This window comes from Nerophis lumbriciformis, linkage group LG10 (genome assembly GCF_033978685.3).
Source record: "Nerophis lumbriciformis linkage group LG10, RoL_Nlum_v2.1, whole genome shotgun sequence".
Classification (NCBI taxonomy): Eukaryota; Metazoa; Chordata; class Actinopteri; order Syngnathiformes; family Syngnathidae; genus Nerophis; species Nerophis lumbriciformis.
Genome location: NC_084557.2, coordinates 3,542,559 through 3,564,109, shown reverse-complemented (window position 1 = coordinate 3,564,109; position 21,551 = coordinate 3,542,559). Strand labels below are relative to the sequence as shown.

The 21,551-nt window shown below is 41.2% G+C and overlaps 1 protein-coding gene across 1 annotated transcript; it reads left to right on the top strand.

The window, feature by feature from the left end:
- The first annotated feature begins 1,518 nt into the window (after positions 1-1,518).
- tmpob (thymopoietin b) lies at positions 1,519-21,467 on the top strand. The gene is made up of 7 exons (XM_061970413.2): positions 1,519-1,918; positions 2,088-2,373; positions 13,103-13,217; positions 16,233-16,388; positions 16,472-16,581; positions 16,647-16,747; positions 19,975-21,467. Exons 2-7 carry the CDS (start codon positions 2,140-2,142, stop codon positions 20,336-20,338), a joined length of 1,080 nt encoding a protein of 359 aa, XP_061826397.2. The 5' UTR covers positions 1,519-1,918; positions 2,088-2,139; the 3' UTR covers positions 20,339-21,467.
- Positions 21,468-21,551: the final 84 nt, after the last annotated feature.

Here is a 21,551-nt window from a genome sequence, read left to right as displayed (position 1 = left end):
ACGCCTCTCCAGGTTTCACTGTCGTTGCCAATATGAGCGTTGAAGTCCCCCAGTAGAACGAGGGAATCACCCGGGGGAGCACTCTCAAGTACTCCCCCGAGTGAATCCAAAAAGGGTGGGTACTCTGAGCTGCTGTTTGGCGCGTAAGCGCAAACAACAGTCAGGACCCATCCCCCCACCCGAAGGCGGAGGGAAGCTACCCTCTCGTCCACCGGGTTGAACTCCAACATGCAGGCTCTGAGCCGGGGGGCAACAAGAATTGCCACCCCAGCCCGTCGCCTCTCACTGCTGGCAACGCCAGAGTGGAAGAGAGTCCAGCCCCTCTCGAGAGAACTGGTTCCAGAGCCCTTGCTGTGCGTCGAGGTGAGTCCGACTATATCCAACCGGAACTTCTCTACCTCGCGCACTAGCTCAGGCTCCTTCCCCCCCAGCGAGGTGACGTTCCACGTCCCAAGAGCTAGCTTCTGTAGCCGAGGATCAGACCGCCAAGTGCCCTGCCTTCGGCTACCGCCCAGCTCACATTGCACCCGACCTCTATGGCCCCTGCTATGGGTGGTGAGCCCATTGGAGGGGGGACCCACGTTGCCTCTTCGGGCTGTGCCCGGCCGGGCCCCATGGGGCCAGGCCCGGCCACCAGGCGCTCGCCATCGTGCCCCAACTCCGGGCCTGGCTCCGGAGGGGGGCCCCGGTGACCCGCGTCCGGGCGAGGGAAATCTGAGTCTCGGTTCTTGCATTTCCATAGAAGTCTTCGAGCTGCTCTTTGTCTGATCCCTCACCTATGCTAAAGTTGTTGATAAACAAGCAATTATTTTAATAATTAAATATGGTCATTTTAAATGAATTATTATGATCATTTAAAATTAATGATTTCAAATATGTTTATTTTAATGTATAATTCTATGGCTGGATGTAATAAGGAGTCAGAAAAAATACAAATAAAAATACAATTAATTTTGATGTTTTTAGCAAAATATAGTCAACATTTATTTCGTTTTTTTTTTTTTTTTAATTAATAAATATATTTATTTTTAGGTAAGATAAACATAATAATACAATTTATCTCTAGTCTGGATGATTTAGTTCTTGTCACCCTGTTGTCCTCCCGTCATGAAAAAAAGGCTGTCCTCACTCAGGTCCGCATGGAGCTGGAGAGGGCGTGGCCTTCAGCTCCGGCTGAAAATCGGGAGATTTTCGGGAGAATATTTGTCCCGGGAGGTTTTCGGGTGAGGCGCTGAATTTCGGGAGTCTCCCGGAAAATTCGGGAGGGTTGGCAAGTATGCCCATGTTGTGAATCGTTCAGTTATTGATATCGTTATTTGATGTTACTTGTTTGTGTTTAAATTATTTTCATGAATGAATAATCTCAGATGGGTTGAAAAAAGGCTGGAGACAGCAACCGCCATTAACGCTCTGGAGTCCCTGAACGCCTCACGACTGTTTTAATAGCTTGACCCGGCGTTTTCTGGCGAGTTTCCAAACAACATCGGCGTCTAGCTGTGCTTTACGTTCCCTCGGCGTTACAACTGCGTTGTTATTTTAAGTTAAGCCGGCATGTGGAAGTGTATATACTGCGTGATTGAAACACACCAAGTCTGCACTTTCTTTGTGGCGGAGGCCGGCGAGCGTTCCATTCACGAGGAACCAATCAGAGTGGCGCGTACTGGCGTCGTTCAGCCAACAGGCCAATCGGAGTGGAGCGTACTGGCACGGTTCAGCCAATAGGGAAGCAGCTTGCTCGTCGCGATTCGACCGCGGACAGACACAGGCAAAGTGGGCCGGCTGGAAGCTAAGCTAATATCCGTTACATTGTAGCGGATTACATTTGGTATTTGCGGTGCTTTCTCACAATAGAACATATGCGTATCCGGTGCGGAAAAATAAAAAAGACGGAAGAAAATTGAGTTCGGGTGGCTAAAAGGTACATTTTGACGATTTTTTTGGTTCCGTACGCTTCCCTCCTGCTAGCACAGAAGGCGCGCGGCTAGGCGGCTAGGCGGCTAGGCGGCTAGGCGGCAGTCTTGTTTGACAACACCGCTTCTCACCATCACCTTCCCGGCTGTGTTTTGCTCCTTCCCGTTATCTGCTAGCGCCATCATTCCCTTCTTTATCTACCACGGCGAAAACGAGTCAAGTGGAAGCATGGCAGATTTCCTGGAAGATCCGTCGGTTCTGACGAAGGAGAAGTTGAAGAACGAGCTGACGGCGAACAATGTGCGGCTGCCGAGCGGCGAGCACAAGAAAGAAGTCTACGTGCAGCTTTATCTCAACAACCTGACCGTGCAGAACATCAAGAAGAGCCCGCCCGCAGACACCTTCTCCAGCGACGAGGAGCTGCCCACACCGGTCGTCTCCAACAAAAGCCGATCGGGAAGAGTAAGTTGACTTGTAAGACTTTAATTACACTATCCATCCATCTTCTTCCGCTTATCCGAGGTCGGGTCGCGGGGACAGCAGCCTAAGCAGGGAAGCCCAGACTTCCCTCTCCCCAACCACTTGGTCCATTCCCAGGCCATAGTCTTCCCAACGTGTCCTGGTGTAGCCGGTGGTCTTTTCTAGAGATGCCCGATAAATGCTTTAAAACAGTGATTCTTAACCTTGTTGGAGGTACCGAACCCCACCGGTTTCATATGCGCATTCACCGAACCCTTCTGTAGTGAAAAATAAAAATGATGGGGTTTTTTTTTCAAATTCAAGACAGTTACCGTATTTTCCGCACCATAAGCCGCCCTGGGTTATAAGCCGCGCCTTCAATGAACGGCATATTTCAAAACTTTGTCCACCTATAAGCCGCCCCGTGTTATAAGCCGCATCTAACTGCGCTAAAGGGAATGTCAAAAAAAACAGTCAGATAGGTCAGTCAAACTTTAATAATATATTAAAAACCAGCGTTCTAACAACTCTGTTCACTCCCAAAATGTGCAAATGTGCAATCACAAACATAGTAAAATTCAAAATAGTGCAGAGCAATAACATCAATAACTTAATGTTGCTCGAACGTTAATGTCACAACACACAAAATAAACATAACGCTCACTTTCTGAAGTTATTCTTCATTCATAAATCCCTCGAATTCTTCTCCTTCGGTGTCCGAATTAAAAAGTTGGGCGAATACGGGATCCAAAATGGCCGGCTCCGTCTCGTCGAAGTCATTGCCTTCCGGAAAGCTCGGACCACAGTTGTGACCGAAATATCCGCCCAGGCATTTACGATCCACTGGCAGATGTTGGCGTATGTCGTCCGGCGCTGTCTCCCTGTCTTAGTGAAGGTGTGTTCGCCTTCGGTCATCCATTGTTCCCACGCCGTTCGCAGTCGTGCTTTAAATGCCCTGTTGACACCAATATCGAGCGGTTGGAGTTCTTTGGTTAATCCACCCGGAATGACGGCGAGTGTTGTATTTGTGTGCTTCACTTGTTTTTTGACACCATCTGTGATGTGGGCGCGCATGGAGTCGTATATCAACATGGAACACACAAAGGAAATGAAACGTAATACCCGCGCGCTTCTTCTTCTACGGGGGCGGGTGGTTGCTTGCCGTAGAAGAAGAAGCGCTTCCTCTTCTACGGGGGCGGGTGCTTACCTTGGCAGTTGCTTACCATAGAAGAAGAAGCGCTTCCTCTTCTACGGGGAAAAAAGATGGCGGCTGTTTACCGTAGTTGCGAGACCGAAACTTTATGAAAATAAATATTTATATTAATCCATATATAAGGCGCACCGGGTTATAAGCCGCACTGTCAGCTTTTGTGAAAATGTGTGGTTTTTAGGTGCGGCTTATAGTGCGGAAAATACGGTATATGTTTTTGGTAACACTTTAATATGGGGAACATATTCTAAGTAACAAAGACTTAATTTAGAGTTTTTTGGACACTAGGGGAACATATTATAAATAACAAAGACTTAATTTAGAGTTATTTGGACACATGGGGAACATATTCTAAGTAACAAATACTTAATTTAGAGTTATTTGGTTAGGGTTAGAGCAGTGATTCTTAACCTTGTTGGAGGTACCGAACCCCACCGGTTTCATTTGCGCATTCACCGAACCCTTCTTTAGTGAAAAATAAAATGATGTTTTTTTTTCTAATTCAAGACAAAGTTATATGTTTTTGGTAACACTTTAGTATGGGGAACATATTCTAAGTAACAAAGACTTAATTTAGAGTTTTTTGGACACTAGGGGAACATATTCTATGTAACAAATACTTAATTTAGAGTTTTTTGGACACTAGGGGAACATATTCTAAGTAACAAAGACTTAATTTAGAGTTATTTGGTTAAGGTTAGGGTTAGGGTTAGGGTTAGAGCAGTGATTCTTAACCTTGTTGGAGGTACCGAACCCCACCGGTTTCATATGCGCATTCACCCAACCCTTCTTTAGTGAAAAATAAAATGATGTTTTTTTTTCTAATCCAAGACAAAGTTATTTGTTTTTGGTAACACTTTAGTATGGGGAACATATTCTAAGTAACAAAGACTTCATTTAGAGTTTTTTGGACACTAGGGGAACATATTCTAAGTAACAAAGACTTAATTTAGAGTTTTTTGGACACTAAGGGAACATATTCTAAATAACAAAGACTTAATTTAGAGTTATTTGGACACTAAGGAAACATATTCTAAGTAACAAAGACTTAATTTAGAGTTTTTTGGATAGTAGGGGAACATATTCTAAGTAACAAATACATAATTTAGAGTTATTTGGTTAGGGTTAGGGTTAGAGCAGTGATTCTTAACCTTGTTGGAGGTACCAAACCCCACCGGTTTCATATACGCATTCACCAAACCCTTCTTTAATGAAACATAAAATGATGGGTTTTTTTCTAATTCAAGACAAAGTTATATGTTTTTGGTAACACTTTAATATGGGGAACATATTCTAAGTAACAAAGACTTAATTTAGAGTTATATGGACACTTGGGGAACATATTCTAAGTAATAATTTAGAGTTATTTGGTTAGGGTTAGGGTTGGAGCAGTGATTCTTAAACTTGTTGGAGGTACCGAACCCCACCGGTTTCATATGCGCATTCACCCAACCCTTCTTTAGTGAAAAATAAAATGATGTTTTTTTTTCTAATTCAAGACAAAGTTATATGTTTTTGGTAACACTTTAGTATGGGGAACATATTCTAAGTAACAAAGACTTAATTTAGAGTTATTTGGTTAAGGTTAGGGTTAGGGTTAGGGTTAGAGCAGTGATTCTTAACCTTGTTGGAGGTACCGAACCCCACCGGTTTCATATGCACATTCACCCAACCCTTCTTTAGTGAAAAATAAAATGATGTTTTTTTTTCTAATTCAAGACAAAGTTATATGTTTTTGGTAACACTTTAGTATGGGGAACATATTCTAAGTAACAAAGACTTAATTTAGAGTTTTTTGGACACTAGGGGAACATATTCTAAGTAACAAAGACTTAATTTAGAGTTATTTGGTTAAGGTTAGGGTTAGGGTTAGGGTTAGAGCAGTGATTCTTAACCTTGTTGGAGGTACCGAACCCCACCGGTTTCATATGCACATTCACCCAACCCTTCTTTAGTGAAAAATAAAATGATGTTTTTTTTTCTAATTCAAGACAAAGTTATATGTTTTTGGTAACACTTTAGTATGGGGAACATATTCTAAGTAACAAAGACTTAATTTAGAGTTTTTTGGACACTAGGGGAACATATTCTAAGTAACAAAGACTTAATTTAGTGTTTTTTGGACACTAGGGGAACATATTCTAAGTAACAAAGACTTAATTTAGAGTTATTTGGTTAGGGTTAGGGTTAGGGTTAGAGCAGTGATTCTTAACCTTGTTGGAGGTACCGAACCCCACCGGTTTCATATGCGCATTCACCCAACCCTTCTTTAGTGAAAAATAAAATGATGTTTTTTTTTCTAATTCAAGACAAAGTTATATGTTTTTGGTAACACTTTAGTATGGGGAACATATTCTAAGTAACAAAGACTTAATTTAGAGTTTTTTGGACACTAGGGGAACATATTCTATGTAACAAAGACTTAATTTAGAGTTATTTGGACACTAGGAGAACATATTCTAAGTAACAAAGACTTAATTTAGAGTTTTTTGGACACTAGGGGAACATATTCTAAGTAACAAAGACTTAATTTAGAGTTATTTGGTTAGGGTTAGGGTTAGAGCAGTGATTCTTAACCTTGTTGGAGGTACCGAACCCCACCGGTTTCATATGCGCATTCACCCAACCCTTCTTTAGTGAAAAATAAAATGATGTTTTTTTTTCTAATTCAAGACAAAGTTATATGTTTTTGGTAACACTTTAGTATGGGGAACATATTCTAAGTAACAAAGACTTAATTTACAGTTTTTTGGACACTAGGGGAACATATTCTTAGTAACAAATACTTAATTTAGAGGTTTTTGGACACTAAGGGAACATATTCTAAATAACAAAGACTTAATTTAGAGTTATTTGGACACTAAGGAAACATATTCTAAGTAACAAAGACTTAATTTAGAGTTTTTTGGATAGTAGGGGAACATATTCTAAGTAACAAATACATAATTTAGAGTTATTTGGTTAGGGTTAGGGTTAGAGCAGTGATTCTTAACCTTGTTGGAGGTACCAAACCCCACCGGTTTCATATACGCATTCACCAAACCCTTCTTTAATGAAACATAAAATGATGTTTTTTTTTCTAATTCAAGACAAAGTTATATGTTTTTGGTAACACTTTAATATGGGGAACATATTCTAAGTAACGAAGACTTAATTTAGAGTTATATGGACACTAGGGGAACATATTCTATGTAACAACGACTTAATTTAGAGTTTTTTGGACACTAGGGGAACATATTCTAAGTAACAAAGACTTAATTTAGAGGTTTTTGGACACTAAGGGAACATATTCTAAATAACAAAGACTTAATTTAGAGTTATTTGGACACTAAGGAAACATATTCTAAGTAACAAAGACTTAATTTAGAGTTTTTTGGATAGTAGGGGAACATATTCTAAGTAACAAATACATAATTTAGAGTTATTTGGTTAGGGTTAGGGTTAGAGCAGTGATTCTTAACCTTGTTGGAGGTACCAAACCCCACCGGTTTCATATACGCATTCACCAAACCCTTCTTTAATGAAACATAAAATGATGGGGTTTTTTCTAATTCAAGACAAAGTTATATGTTTTTGGTAACACTTTAATATGGGGAACATATTCTAAGTAACAAAGACTTAATTTAGAGTTATATGGACACTAGGGGAACATATTCTATGTAACAACGACTTAATTTAGAGTTTTTTGGACACTAGGGGAACATATTCTAAGTAATAATTTAGAGTTATTTGGTTAGGGTTAGGGTTAGAGCAGTGATTCTTAAACTTGTTGGAGGTACCGAACCCCACCGGTTTCATATGCGCATTCACCCAACCCTTCTTTAGTGAAAAATAAAATTATGTTTTTTTTTCTAATTCAAGACAAAGTTATATGTTTTTGGTAACACTTTAGTATGGGGAACATATTCTAAGTAACAAAGACTTAATTTAGAGTTTTTTGGACACTAGGGGAACATATTCTATGTAACAAATACTTAATTTAGAGTTTTTTGGACACTAGGGGAACATATTCTAAGTAACAAAGACTTCATTTAGAGTTATTTGGACACTAGGGGAACATATTCTAAGTAACAAAGACTTAATTTAGAGTTTTTTGGACACTAGGGGAACATATTCTAAGTAACAAAGACTTAATTTAGAGTTTTTTGGACACTAGGGGAACATATTCTAAGTAACAAAGACTTAATTCAGAGTTTTTTGGACACTAGGGGAACATATTCTAAGTAACAAATACTTCATTTAGAGTTTTTTGGACACTAGGGGAACATATTCTAAGTAACAAAGACTTCGTTTAGAGTTATTTGGTTAGGGTTAGAGTTAGAGCAGTGATTCTTAACCTTGTTGGAGGTACCGAACCCCACCAGTTTCATATGCGCATTCACCGAACACTTCTTTAGTGAAAAATAAAATGATGTTTTTTTTCTAATTCAAGACAAAGTTATATGTTTTTGGTAACACTTTAGTACGGGGAACATATTCTAAGTAACAAAGACTTAATTTAGAGTTTTTTGGACACTAGGGCAGGGGTCGGCAACCCAAAATGTTGAAAGAGCCATATTGGACCAAAAATACAAAAACAAATCTGTCTGGAGCTGCAAAAAATTAAAAGCCATATTACATACAGATAGTGTGTCATGAGTTATAAATTGAATTAAGAGGACTTAAAGGAAACTAAATGACCTCAAATATACCTACAAATGAGGCATTATGATGCTATATGTACATATAGCTAGGCTAAATAGCATGTTAGCATCGATTAGCTTGCAGTCATGCAGTGACCAAATATGTCTGATTAGCACTCCAACAAGTCAATAACATCAACAAAACTCACCTTTCATGCACAACCTTTAAAAGTTTGGTGGACAAAATGAGACAGAAAAAGAAGTGGCATAAAACACGTCCAAGAAAGTCGGAGAACGTTATACATGCAAACAAACTACGGTGAGTTCAAGGACCGCCAAAATTAGTAGGACAAAACGGTGCTCGCCAAATACTCGAATCAGTGAAGCATGTTTAATATAAACAGTGTGCTTTATAACAATTAAGGAGGTTTGTGTCATGTTTGTCCTCCTACAAAAACCATATTAAAACAAAAAATAGATTTTTTTTCCCCTCATCTTTTTCCATTTTTCATACATTTCTGAAAAAGCTCCAGAGAGCCACTAGTGCGGCGCTAAAGAGCCGCATGCGGCTCTAGAGCCGCGGGTTGCCGACCCCTGCACTAGGGGAACATATTCTAACTAACAAAGACTTCATTTGGAGTTTTTTGGACACTAGGGGAACATATTCTATGTAACAATGACTTAATTTAGAGTTTTTTTGGACACTAGGGGAACATATTCTAAGTAACAAAGACTTCATTTAGAGTTTTTTGGACACTAGGAGAAAATATTCTCAGTAACAAAGACTTAATTTAGAGTTTTTTGGACACTAGGGGAACATATTCTAAGTAACAAATACTTAATTTAGAGTTATTTGGTTAGGGTTAGAGCAGTGATTCTTAACCTTGTTGGAGGTACCGAACCCCACCAGTTTCATATGCACATTCACCCAACCCTTCTTTAGTGAAAAATAAAATGAAGGGGTTTTTTTCAAATTCAAGACTAAGTTATATGTTTTTGGTAACACTTTAGTATGGGGAACATATTCTAAGTAACAAAGACTTAATTTAGAGTTATTTGGACACTAGGGGAACATATTCTAAGTAACAAAGACTTAATTTAGCGTTTTTTGGACACTAGCGGAACATATTCTATGTAACAACGACTTAATTTAGAGTTATTTGGTTAGGGTTAGGGTTAGAGCAGGCCTGGGCAATTATTTTGACTCGGGGGCCACATTTAGAGAAAGTAATGTGTCAATTTTTAGGAACACTAATACAAAACCTTACAATAATGTCTGATTGAATGCTAAAAACATTATGACAGACCGCCTTAAAAAACGTAATGGAATTTAAAAATTTTCTATGAACGATAAAACACTGAATATTGACAAAATATGAATGTCACACCCCCTTTCGATCGACATATTTTACAATCAAGTGAAACGCAACAAAAATGCAACAAACAGTGAAATATGAACGCAAAGGGTACAAAATAAGCCCACCTACAATCTGATATATCTGATACATCACTAAGCTTCAGAACTTTGTTGTGAAAATTTCCTTCCGCATCTGTGGAAACGCTTCCCGCCCACACTGCTTGGTGCCTCGTCTGAGCTGCTGTGACGTCGATTACCATAGTAACTAATTAGATAACCATAGTAACTAATTAGATTGCCATAGTAACTAATTAGATTACCATAGTAACTGGTATATCATCCAAAAACACAGATTCCAAGCATTGAAATACTTTCTATAGTTGAAGACTTACGGTCATTAGAAAACATGACTGCACATCATAATGGCAGCTACACTTGCCATCTTAAACATCTAAAAAAAATTTTGGGGGAATGTCCGGCAGGCCAGATTGAAAAGCTTAACGGGCCAGGGTTAGAGGGTTAGGGTTATAATGAGGCCATGCCGAATAAGGCATTAATAAGTACTTAATAATAACTAGTTGAGAGCCAATATGTTAATAAGCAACTAATTAATGGTGAATATATTCCCCATACGGAAGTGTTACCATGTTTTTTTAACTGGTGCACAAAATGAACCGTGCATGAACATCACCTTGTTCAAACAACAAAACCAACACAGTGTCTAAACTCACAACAAATTACGCACCTGCAAATCAGTCAGACTTCTGCTGTTGCCGTATCCGTAATACGCCGATAGGGAGAAGTTTTTATTTACACGATGAGTCGGGTGTGTTTTGACCACCACCGAACCCCTAGGGTTCGATCGAACCCAGGTTAAGAACCACTGCTTTAAAATGTAATATCGGAAATTATCGGTATCGCCCCGCCTTCTGCCCGATTGTAGCTGAGATAGGCTCCAGCGCCCCCCGCGACCCCAAAGGGAATAAGCGGTAGAAAATGGATGGATGGTATCGTTTATTTAAAAAAATTAAAAAATTTTATTAAAAATGCGACTTATACTCAGAAAAATACGGTAAAAAGACAGGTGTCACGGTAATTATTGCAGTAGGAGGGACAACGAGACAATGGTTCCACATTGACAAAACATCGAACAATATTCAGGTATTTACATGTAACTTACACATTTTGTGTAATTATAACAATAATAAAACCTTATAAAATACATATTTACAAGACATAATTGACCAATGTTACACTGGGTCTTCCCCGTGGTCTCCTACCGGTCGGACGTGCCCGAAACACCTCCCTAGGGAGGCGTTCGGGTGGCATCCTGAGCAGATGCCCCAACCACCTCATCTGGCTCCTCTCCATGTGGAGGACCAGCGGCTTTACTTTGAGTTCCTCCCGGATGGCAGAGCTTCTCACCCTATCTCTAAGGGAGAGACCCACCAAGCTCATTTCGGCCGCTTGTACCCGTGATCTTGTCCTTTCGGTCATAACCCAAAGCTCATGACCATAGGTGAGGATGGGAACGTAGATCGACCGGTAAATTGAGAGCTTTGCCTTCCGGCAACCTGGTGCACAGTCATGTTGGAAGAGGAAGGGGCCCGCTCCAGGGGTTGGGCTTGGCCCCTTAGTTCCAGTGAAAGGAACTTTGAATGCTCCAGGATACCAAAACATTTTGGACACCAAAACACGCTCCCAACCTTGTGGGAACAGTTTGGAGTGGGCCACTTCCTCTTCCAACATGACCGTGCACCAGTGCACAAAGCAAGGTCCATAAAGACATGGATGACAGAGTCTGGTGTGGATGAACTTGACTGGCCTGCACAGAGTCCTGACCTGAACCCGATAGAACACCTTTGGGATAAATTGAATGAATAAATGAAATAAGTTTATTTCGGTCATATAATCAACCATTTTGTGTGATCAGTTTAACAGTACAGATTATACATACCGTATTTTCCGCACCATAAGGCGCCCTGGGTTATAAGCTGCGCCTTCAATGAACGGCATATTTCAAAACTTTGTCCACCTATAAGCCGCCCCGTGTTATAAGCCGCATCTAACTGCGCTAAAGGAATGTCAAAAAAACAGTCAAATAGGTCAGTCAAACTTTAATAATATATTAAAACCAGCGTGATGTGGGCGCGCATGGAATCGTATATCAACATGGACGGAGCTGCGTGAAGAAAGCCACCCGGCCTCTTCGCGTAAACTTAAACTTACCTCATCTTTTCTTCATCCATCCCTTCGAGTTAGCTTTTATGATGACGCCGGCTGGAAAGGTCTCTTTTGGCAAGGTCTTCCTTTTGAATATCACCATGGGTGGAAGTTTCTGGCCATTAGCATGGCAAGCTAGAACCACAGTGAAGGATGACTTCTCATTCCCTGTGGTGCGAATATTCACCGTACGTGCTCCCGTTGTATCCACAGTGCGGTTCACAGGAATATCAGTTGCTGTGAAATAGTAATCCGTGTGCGGATGGAGAGATTGCGTCTTTTCATGAACCAGATCCTTGTCGCTTAGTAGGAGCCATTTTGTGGTCTTTACAGATGTAAACACACAAAGGAAATGAAACGTACGTAATATCCGCGCGCTTTTTCTTCTTCTACGCGGGCGGGTGGTTGCTTACAGTAGAAGAAGAAGCGCTTCCTGTTCTATGGGGGCGGGTGCTTACCTTGGCGGTTGCTTGCGTAGAAGAAGAAGCGCTTCCTGTTCTACCGGGAAAAAAGATGGCGGCTGTTTACCGTAGTTGCGAGATCGAAACTTTATGAAAATGAATCGTAATATTAATCCATATATAAAGCGCACCGGGTTATAAGGCACACTGTCAGCTTTTGAGAAAATTTGTGGTTTTTAGGTGCGCCTTATAGTGCGGAAAATACGGTATTTAACAATCATACACATTTACACACAAAAAGAATGACCGAAAAAGGAAAAGGCTGAAGCCAAAGCTTATATTTGCCTATCCTATACCTTCACTGAAAATAAGATTTCCTGGAACATCAACGTTTAAAAAAATCAATGGGATGAAAGTAATTGTTACTATATTTTATAATTTTCAATTATTTCAACTTTCAAGGTTTTCTTAAACTTTAACAAAGAACTACACGTCTTCAACTCATCACTGAGCTTGTTCCACCATTCAACTCCTAAAACTGAAATACATTTGTATTTTATATTCGTTCGTAATTAGAACGGAGACTGAGAGTCAGGCCTTCTCCACCAACATCAGCGTGTGACCTCACCAATGCGCTTTTGGAAGAACGGTGGGAAATTCCTATAAACACACTCCGCAACCTTGTGGACAGCCTTCCCAGAAGAGTTGAAGCTGTAATAGCTGCAAAACATCATATTGAACCCTATGTGTTAGGAATGGGATGGCACTTCAAGTTCATATGTCAGTCAAGGCAGGTGGCCAAATACTTTTGGCAACATAGTGTAGGTCATCTTCGGTGTGATTTGGAAGTTAACACACTTTCTGTTTAAGTCTGCACTGGTAGTAGGAAGTGAATGAAGAAATGCTTTATGTCACGCAGAAAGCAACCAGAAAGACGGACAAGCCTCGCATGGAAGTGGAGGTGACGGAACTCGATGATGAAGACCTAAAACAGCAACTCGCCAAGTATGGTGTGGAATCAGGACCTATTTTGTGTAAGTGGACTCATTTACCGTACTTATTTCAGCATTTACCAGCTTAAGGCCCCAAAAGTGAAAATTGTCTCTTTGCGGGACAACTAATAAACATAAAACATTTTGCAAGAAATAGTGTGTGTGCATGATGATCAATGAAATAGCTTACAGCACAGGTGTCAAACTCATGGGCCACCACATCATTTTTTAATAGCCCGTGACAGCCTTGGAAAAATATACATCAATAAGTACATTGTTTTTCATCTATCTTCATTTTGACCAAAAAAGTACTGTGTGTATGAACTGCATGCACATTTTAAATGTTATTATCTAATAATGCAACAAACATATTACCGTATTTGTCGGATTATAAGTCGCAGTTTTTTTCATAGTTTGACTTATACTTAGTTCGACTTATACTTAGGAGCGACTTATGTGTGAAATTATTAACACATTAGCGTAAAATATCAAATAATATTATTTAGCTCATTCACGTAAGAGACTAGACGTTTAAGATTTCATGGGATTTAGCGATTAGGAGTGACAGATTGTTTGGTAAACGTATAGCATGTTCTATATGTTATGTTATTTGAATGACTCTTACCATAATATGTTACGTTAACATACCAGTTGGTTATTTATGCCTCATATAACGTACACTTATTCAGCCTGTTGTTCACTATTCTTTATTTATTTGAAATTGCCTTTGAAATGTCTATTCTTAGTGTTGGCTTTTATCAAATAAATTTCCCCAAAAAATGCGACTTATACTCCAGTGCGACTTACTGTATATATGTTTTTTTCCTTCTTTATTATGCATTTTCGGCTGTTGCGACTTATACTCCGAAAAATACGGTATATGTTTAGCTAATTGAAAAAACATTATCTTAGCTTTTGTGTTATTGATGACTAGGGATGTCCCGATCCAGGTTTTTGCACTTCCGATCCGATACCGATATTGTTTTTGCACTTCCGATACTGACCGATACCGATACTGGCCTATCCGAGCATGTATTAAAGTTTAAAGTTATTTAGCCTACTTAGTTGTCAGAATCATGTTGAAAAGGGTTTTAGTACTCTTGATAACAACTAGCCAGCTGAATTAGGGGAGTTTGAATAATACACAATGGTTGGTAACAAGAAACTGACCTGTTTATTCAAGGATAAACACAAAATAGACAAAATTATACATGACAAACAGAAATGGCATCATTGAACTAGGGCTGGGCGATATGGCCTTTTTTTAATATTGCGATATTTTAAGGCCATATTGCGATACACGATATATATCTCGATATTTTGCCTTAGCCTTGAATGAACACTTGATGCATATAATCACAGCAGTATGATGATTCTATGTGTTTTGATTGATTGATTGAGACTTTTATTAGTAGGTTGCACAGTGAAGTACATATTCCGTACAATTGACCACTAAATGGTAACACCCCAATACGTTTTTCCAGGAGTCCATGATACAGATATATACCATCAGATATATACTATCATCATAATACAGTCATCACACAAGATAATTACATTGAATTATTTACATTATTTATAATCCAGGGTGTGGAGGGGGGCGCCGGACGTAAGTGTCAAAAAGACAACTAAAAGAGTTTGATATGAGAATAAATCTAAAGTTAAAATATAGGGTAGAAATGCACCCATTTGCAGGAAATGTAGTCGTGATTTTCAAAATTTTCTTTCAAGGCTTGCATGTCTACATTAAAACATTCTTCTTCATACTGCATTAATATATGCTACTTTTAAACTTTCATGCAGAGAAGGAAATCACAACTAAAAAAAATCACTATTTTTTTCATACGGTGTTGACGTGGAAATGTTTGCCTCTGCGATGGTGTGGACGTGTGGCTCCGAATGGAGATAAGCGTCTCGACAGACCTTACAATATTTGAACAATGATGACGAAAACTGTTTTCTCTGTCGTGTCCGTGTGTCGAAAATTGTTATGCGCTTATTTTTTTATTTGATTTTGTGCGTGGCATAGATTTGCCGTGCACAAAAGACGCTTGAGCAGGCGCGCACCTTAGCGGCTGCGCTAGCATCACAGCTAACGTTAGCCATGCTGCTACCTCGCTCTCTGCTGGGAGAGGACGTATACGTATGTGACGTATGACGTGACAGTATGTGACGTATGACGTGACAGTATGTGACGTGTGTAAGAAGGTGCGCTCGCTGTCTGTAAGAGGGAGACACAGGAAAGAGTGAGAAGAGCCTGTCGTGTAATGCCAGCAGCTAAAAGCAACTGCGTTAGAATCCACAGACCTGTGGATGTGCTGAAGGTGTGCTGGAAAATGCGGAACGGAGCTTAGGGAACAGCAGAAAAGTGGAATGTATTATTTAAATCGGTGCGTTGGAACACACGGACCGGAGGTTTTTTTAAAACTGGATCTGGATCGGCATTTTCCCATGCCTTGCCGATACGCATTTTTTTGCGAATATCGGCGGCCGATCCGATCCGAATATCGGATCGGGACATCCCTAGTCTTAAACCTAACTTTAGGAAGAGCTGACTTAATTGTAACTATACAATTGGAACACTGTTACCGTAGTGCTATAAAATTCAGTAAAAACATTGAAAAAGTGCTTTAATTTTGCATAAAATGTTTATTTGGTGCAAAACCTACCCTCAGTTGAAAAAATATATTAAAACAAACTATATTAAACTATATATACATTTGTTTTAAAAACTAGTATAGGAAAAAATCTATAAAAAAGTGTTTCTTGAATTTTGGAACACATTTAAAAATGGTCTACTTTAATCTCGATTTTACTCTCCATCCATCCATCCATTTTCGGGATCGCGGGGGGTGCTGGAGTCTATCTCAGCTGCATTCGGGCGGAAGGCGGTGTACACCCTGGACAAGTCGTCACCGAATCGCAGGGCCAACACAGATAGACAACATTCACACACTAGGGGCCATTTAGTGTTGCCAATCAACCTATCCCCAGGTGCATGTTTTTGGAAAAATGTCTTATTTGTTACTTTGATGTCCGCCGCCAAAATCTGTCCAGCTTCGACCCGGAAGTTGGACGAGAATAAGCTGCAGAAGCTTCTGGACCAGCCTCCAGCTGAACCCGAGGCTCCCGTCGATGTCACAACCATCCCCAAGGCCGACACAAACCAGAATGGCAACACAAACTCTGACCAGTACAGTGACAAAGAAGACGGTGAGTCCATCATTTATGACAATATAAAAGCAACCACCATGTTTGTGTTGTGATGTCATGTTCTGCTTCAATGTTTGTTTCAGAGGAAATGACCACAACTGATCCAGAGCCTGTTCCCGTGGTGGAGAAGCCTGTGCGTAGCAGAGGGAAGACCACGGTGACTGTCAGGACCAGCAGCAGACGACAACCCAAGGTCATTGTGGCACCAATAACTAAGCCGTATAAAAATGTCCTGATGTATATTTAATGTCCTGACAGTCGGTGGGGGAAGTCGTCAGTGAAGAGACTTCCAAGAAGAGCAGCGAGAGTGTTGTAGAAGACATTCTGGCCAATGAAATCAGCACACCTACAGGCATCAGGTAGTGTGAGAAGAAGTTGCTTGTCTGTACCTGTGTGTCTCCAGAGAAAGTGTTTACAATTACACAACAGTCATTTTGAAAAGCTAACTGCCAATGTAAAAAAAAAAAAAATGTTTATCAATTACATCAAATCAGGTTTCTCCGCCCTTGCTTGTGAAACTTCATGGGCAAAGCTGTTTGTCTTTTTTCTCACAAAGGACTACTCGGAACCCTGATCTTGTTAAAAGCTAAGCAAAGCTGCAGTGTTGTTTTGTTGGATGCACACATTTGTATGCAAAGGTGTACTTTTTAACCATTTTATAGACAAATGATACCATTTATAAGCATGGCTGAGAGTGTGTAGGGACTAGAGATGCGCGGTTTGCGGACACAACCGCTGATTATCCGGGCGGTTGAAATAAAAAAAAATTAGATTTTATCCGCGGGTTGGGTCGGGCGGTTGAAATAAAAAAAAATTAGATTTTAAATAGATTCAGGCGGGTGGCAGTTAAACCAATTCAGAAATATATATACATAGTTAAATGTTGTTACCCACATACGAAAAACGAGCAGGCACCTGCAGCATATGCCACAACAGAAGAAGAAAAAAAAAAGAGATGGACACTTTTACGGAGCGGAGAAGGGACGCCTCGCCGGGGTCCGGGACCGAGGCCCCTTCCCCCGAGAGGGCCCCACCGGGAGCCGTAGCTAAGGTGATCCGCGAGAAGGGCCCGACGCACGTCCAGGGTCACCACCGCGCCCACCGCACGACACCTCGCCTCGTCCGCCTTCGCCGCGGCCGGCGTCACGCGCAGCAGGTAAGCAGCTTACCTGCCCGCCACCCCCGTGGCCGGGGGCTCGTAACAGGGGTCACTCCGCCCGCGCAGCTTACCTGCCCGCGCAGCTTACCTGCCCGCCACCCCCGTTGCCGGGGGCGCGTAACAGGGGTCACTCCGCGCGCAGTGCGCTCACGAAAGGGGTGGGGCTCACCCTGGTGAGCCGAGTGCGCCACTTTTAGTAAGCAGCAGAGGTGGGACCAAGTCATTGTTTTGCCTTTAACCCTGGTGACTTTCACTCAATTTTCATGTTCTTTGCCAGAAAAATCAGTTTATCCACATTGTCTGCAGAAAGAGCAGACCTGCTTGCAGTTAAAATGTCTCCAGCTGTGGAAAATACCCTTTGGCTAGGCACGGAGGTAGCAGGCATGGCGAGGTAGTGCCTGGCTAACTTGGCAGTAAGAGGATATATGGGCTCATTGTTCTTCCACCATAGAAGTGGGTCAAAATCTAGTTTTTAATGCAATATGGTCTTAAATCTGCTGCTATAAAAACATTTGTTATTGCTTTAGCCCTGCCTGACTCGCCGAGGAGAGGCTGCTTGAATGCGGTGGGAACTGTTTGTTCGTCTTTATCTTCGTTGAAGCGATGTTATCCATTGTTGTATCGCACCGCGAAACCGAAATGTTCCCAAACGGGAGATCTTAACGAGGCAGGAGGGTCTTCCAGCTCTGGCTTTTTGCATTTTGTAGTAGCCCGGTCACTGCTAGCATGCCGTGTGTTGTGCCTCGGTGTACATTGTTTACACAACGTGCGCTACGCTACTTAATATGTCCGTGTGGAAACTCGTTCGGTACACCTCCGAACCGAACAGAATCCCCTGTACCGAAACGGTTCAATACAAATACACGTACCGTTACACCCTTACATCCTCCGTATCCTCAGCTTCAAAAAGATAAGGTTGTGACTCTTCATTTGTACGAAAACAGTCTTCTTCGTTTTGGTTTTGAAGTTGCTCTAGAGCAGGGGTGCTCACACTTTTTCTGCAGGCGAGCTACTTTTCAATTGATCAAGTCGTGGGGATCTACCTCATTCATATATATAATTTATATTTACTTATTTATGAAATATATGTTTTTGTTAACAAGTTAAAGGTGTTTAATGATAATGCAAGCATGTTTAACACATATAGTTAATATTGTTAATAAATTAAAGGTGTTTAATGATAATACAAGTATGTTTAATACATATAGTTAATATTGTTAACAAGTAAAAGGTGTTTAAAGATAATGAAAGCATGTTTAACTCATATAGTTAATATTGTTAAAAAATTAAAGGTGTTTAATGATAATACAAGCATGTTTAATACATATAGTTAATATTGTTAACAAGTTAAAGGTGTTTAATGATAATACAAGCATGTTTAACACATAGTTAATATTGTTAAAAAAAATTAAAGGTGTTTAAAGATAATACAAGAATGTTTAATACATATAGTTAATATTGTTAATAAGTTAAAGGTGTTTAAAGATAATACAAGCATGTTTAACACATATAGTTAATATTGTTAACAAGTAAAAGGTGTTTAATGATAATACAAGCATGTTCAACACATATAGATTCCTTCCTTTCATGAAGACAAGAATATAAGTTGGTGTATTACCTGATTCTGATGACTTGCATTGATTATGCAGTGGTGCTAATAAGGTCCGCATTTTCGAATGGAGGAGAAAAAAAGTCCTCCTTTCTGTCCAATACCACATGAAAGTGGTTGCTTTTTGGCATCTTATTTGTCCAGCTTCCGTACTCCTCTGTATACACTTTACAAGAAATACGTTGTCTGCAAACTCCGTAGCTTGCTAGCTTGTGCACGCCAGCTTTCTGAGACTCCTATTTTGTTAGCGCAACTGTGCAACTGTGCAGTCGGTCTTTGAAGTTTTGACGACAGGTACGGCGCCAGAGTCTGTTAAAATAAAGTGTTTCTCGCCTTCCAGTCGGTAATTTTAATGAGCTGGCAGCAGCCAGTGTCATCTCAGAAGACCCTCGGGTGCCATGAATGTCAATCAAGTGACGAAAGTGACGTCATAGTGAAGATTTATGATCGCTCATTTTTAGGACTATTTTTTTAATGCCTGGCTGGTGATCGACTGACACACCCTCCGAGATCGACTGGTAGCTCGCGATCGACGTAATGAGCACCCCTGCTCTACAGACTTCAAAGGCTACAACGGTGACTCCCAGTAGTCGCATCTTGCACGCGTTTTTATCATCTTTAAAATCTTTAAAAAAAAAAAAAGACGTGTGTTCTTGTCCCTCATAATGATTGTGAACAATAGGCGAAATCCCCCCAAAAATGCAGTTCCCCTTTATGGTTGTGCATTGTTTGTTTTGGGAATGTTTTGACACGAAGCATGTCACAGATGTTATTAAAACATTCATGAACTGTTCCTAAAATTGGTTTCTGTTCTCCAGTGCGACCCGCAGGCGTCCCATCCGTGGGGCGGCCGGCCGACCAGTGAAGCCCAGCGACTACTGGCTGGACGAGTCCCTGGTGCAGCACACCGTGCTCACCGACAGCCGCTCCTACTCCGAGTCTTTCTCTCGAGGCATCCTCTCTGCCGCCTCTCCGAGCAAAGTGCCGGCCCCGTGCAGCTTCCTCCCCCTCCTGCTTAAGCTTCTGCTCCTGGTGGTAGTCGGCGGCTCGCTCTACTTTATCTACCAAAACCTGGATGATGCTCACATGAGTGCACTTCGGGGCTTCGTTGACGCCGCCGTGGTCCCGCTTCAAGATGCCGCAAAGAGCGCCGCCGCCTACCTGGGCCTGGGCAGCATATAAAGGCGGTCTTTCGCCACATCCGCCTCCCTGCCGCCGCAACCACATGCAAACAACTCAGTTCACCTCCTACCTTTTACTTCCTCCCGCCTGGTGGGACAAATAAGTCACAGTCAATGGGATTGACGTTCCTGTGTGCAGATTCCAGCTTCCCCCTCATGTGCAGCAGGCAGGTGCACCTAAACAGTTAGCGTCTGTTTGGCGGCAGCCGCAAGAGACTGATTTTAATGTCCATTTTTAACCTGTGAATTGTTGTCTTTTTGTGTACTTACCCCCTTTGCCAGTAGAAGTGTGTGGAGAGGCCAGTTTGTCCCTGCATGGTTGTAGTTTTCCACGGCCATCATCTTGTACTCCGTAACGCCGCCCACTCGTATTTGTGTTTGTGTGCGTGCGCCAGGTGCCACTCTCAGCGGGGTGCCTGAACGCCACGTTTCCAAGCAGTACGCCGCCGCGCTAACGCCAGAATGTCTTAGCATCGCCGTAGATGTAGTTAGCTAGCGTGTCTACATGGTGCTCACGGAGACTCAAATGGAGTCTGCTCACCAAGCAAGGAGCATCTTTCTTGGAGTGACGCTCGTCTTTAGTTAAGAGCGTCTTGATCACAAGTCTCATTCTACCGTCTCCTTTTTTCAGTTTACATCTGTTTTTTTAGTGCTCTTTAGTGCTTTTTTTGTTTACTCTTGATTGAATTAGATTTCTGATCCTTCAGTCCAGGACAGGCTTTTGTTTGCAGTCAGGCGCCCACATAGCTCACCTCACTGCCAGACACAACAAATCCCTCCGACAGACTTTTAATCCACTTGAAACGCCTTCATCTATAAAATTAACCCCCACGGTTTTAACTCTCACCTGGAGCCAGGATGTGTTCACTGGGCGTGGAAATATAAACAGGGCACCTGTGTCTATTTTGATATTTTTCTAAAGTGTTTGACTTTTTATAGCACCCTTAAAGGGGGAAGAAGAGCAATACGTACGCCACACAGCTGATTCTCGAGTAAAATTTGACATCTATCAAAGGATCCCGGTTCCCCACAATGGACACATGTCAATGAGTTATGTGGGTGAGGATTTGTAATCTGTTTATTTATGATCGTGTAGGCAGTGTATCATAAAATAAACGTCGTCGTTACCAGATTGTTACTGCTCTCTTGTCATTTTCCACGGGCTACTTTTTAATGTCATGGTGAGTATCCTCTCAAAGAAAATATCTGCCTCC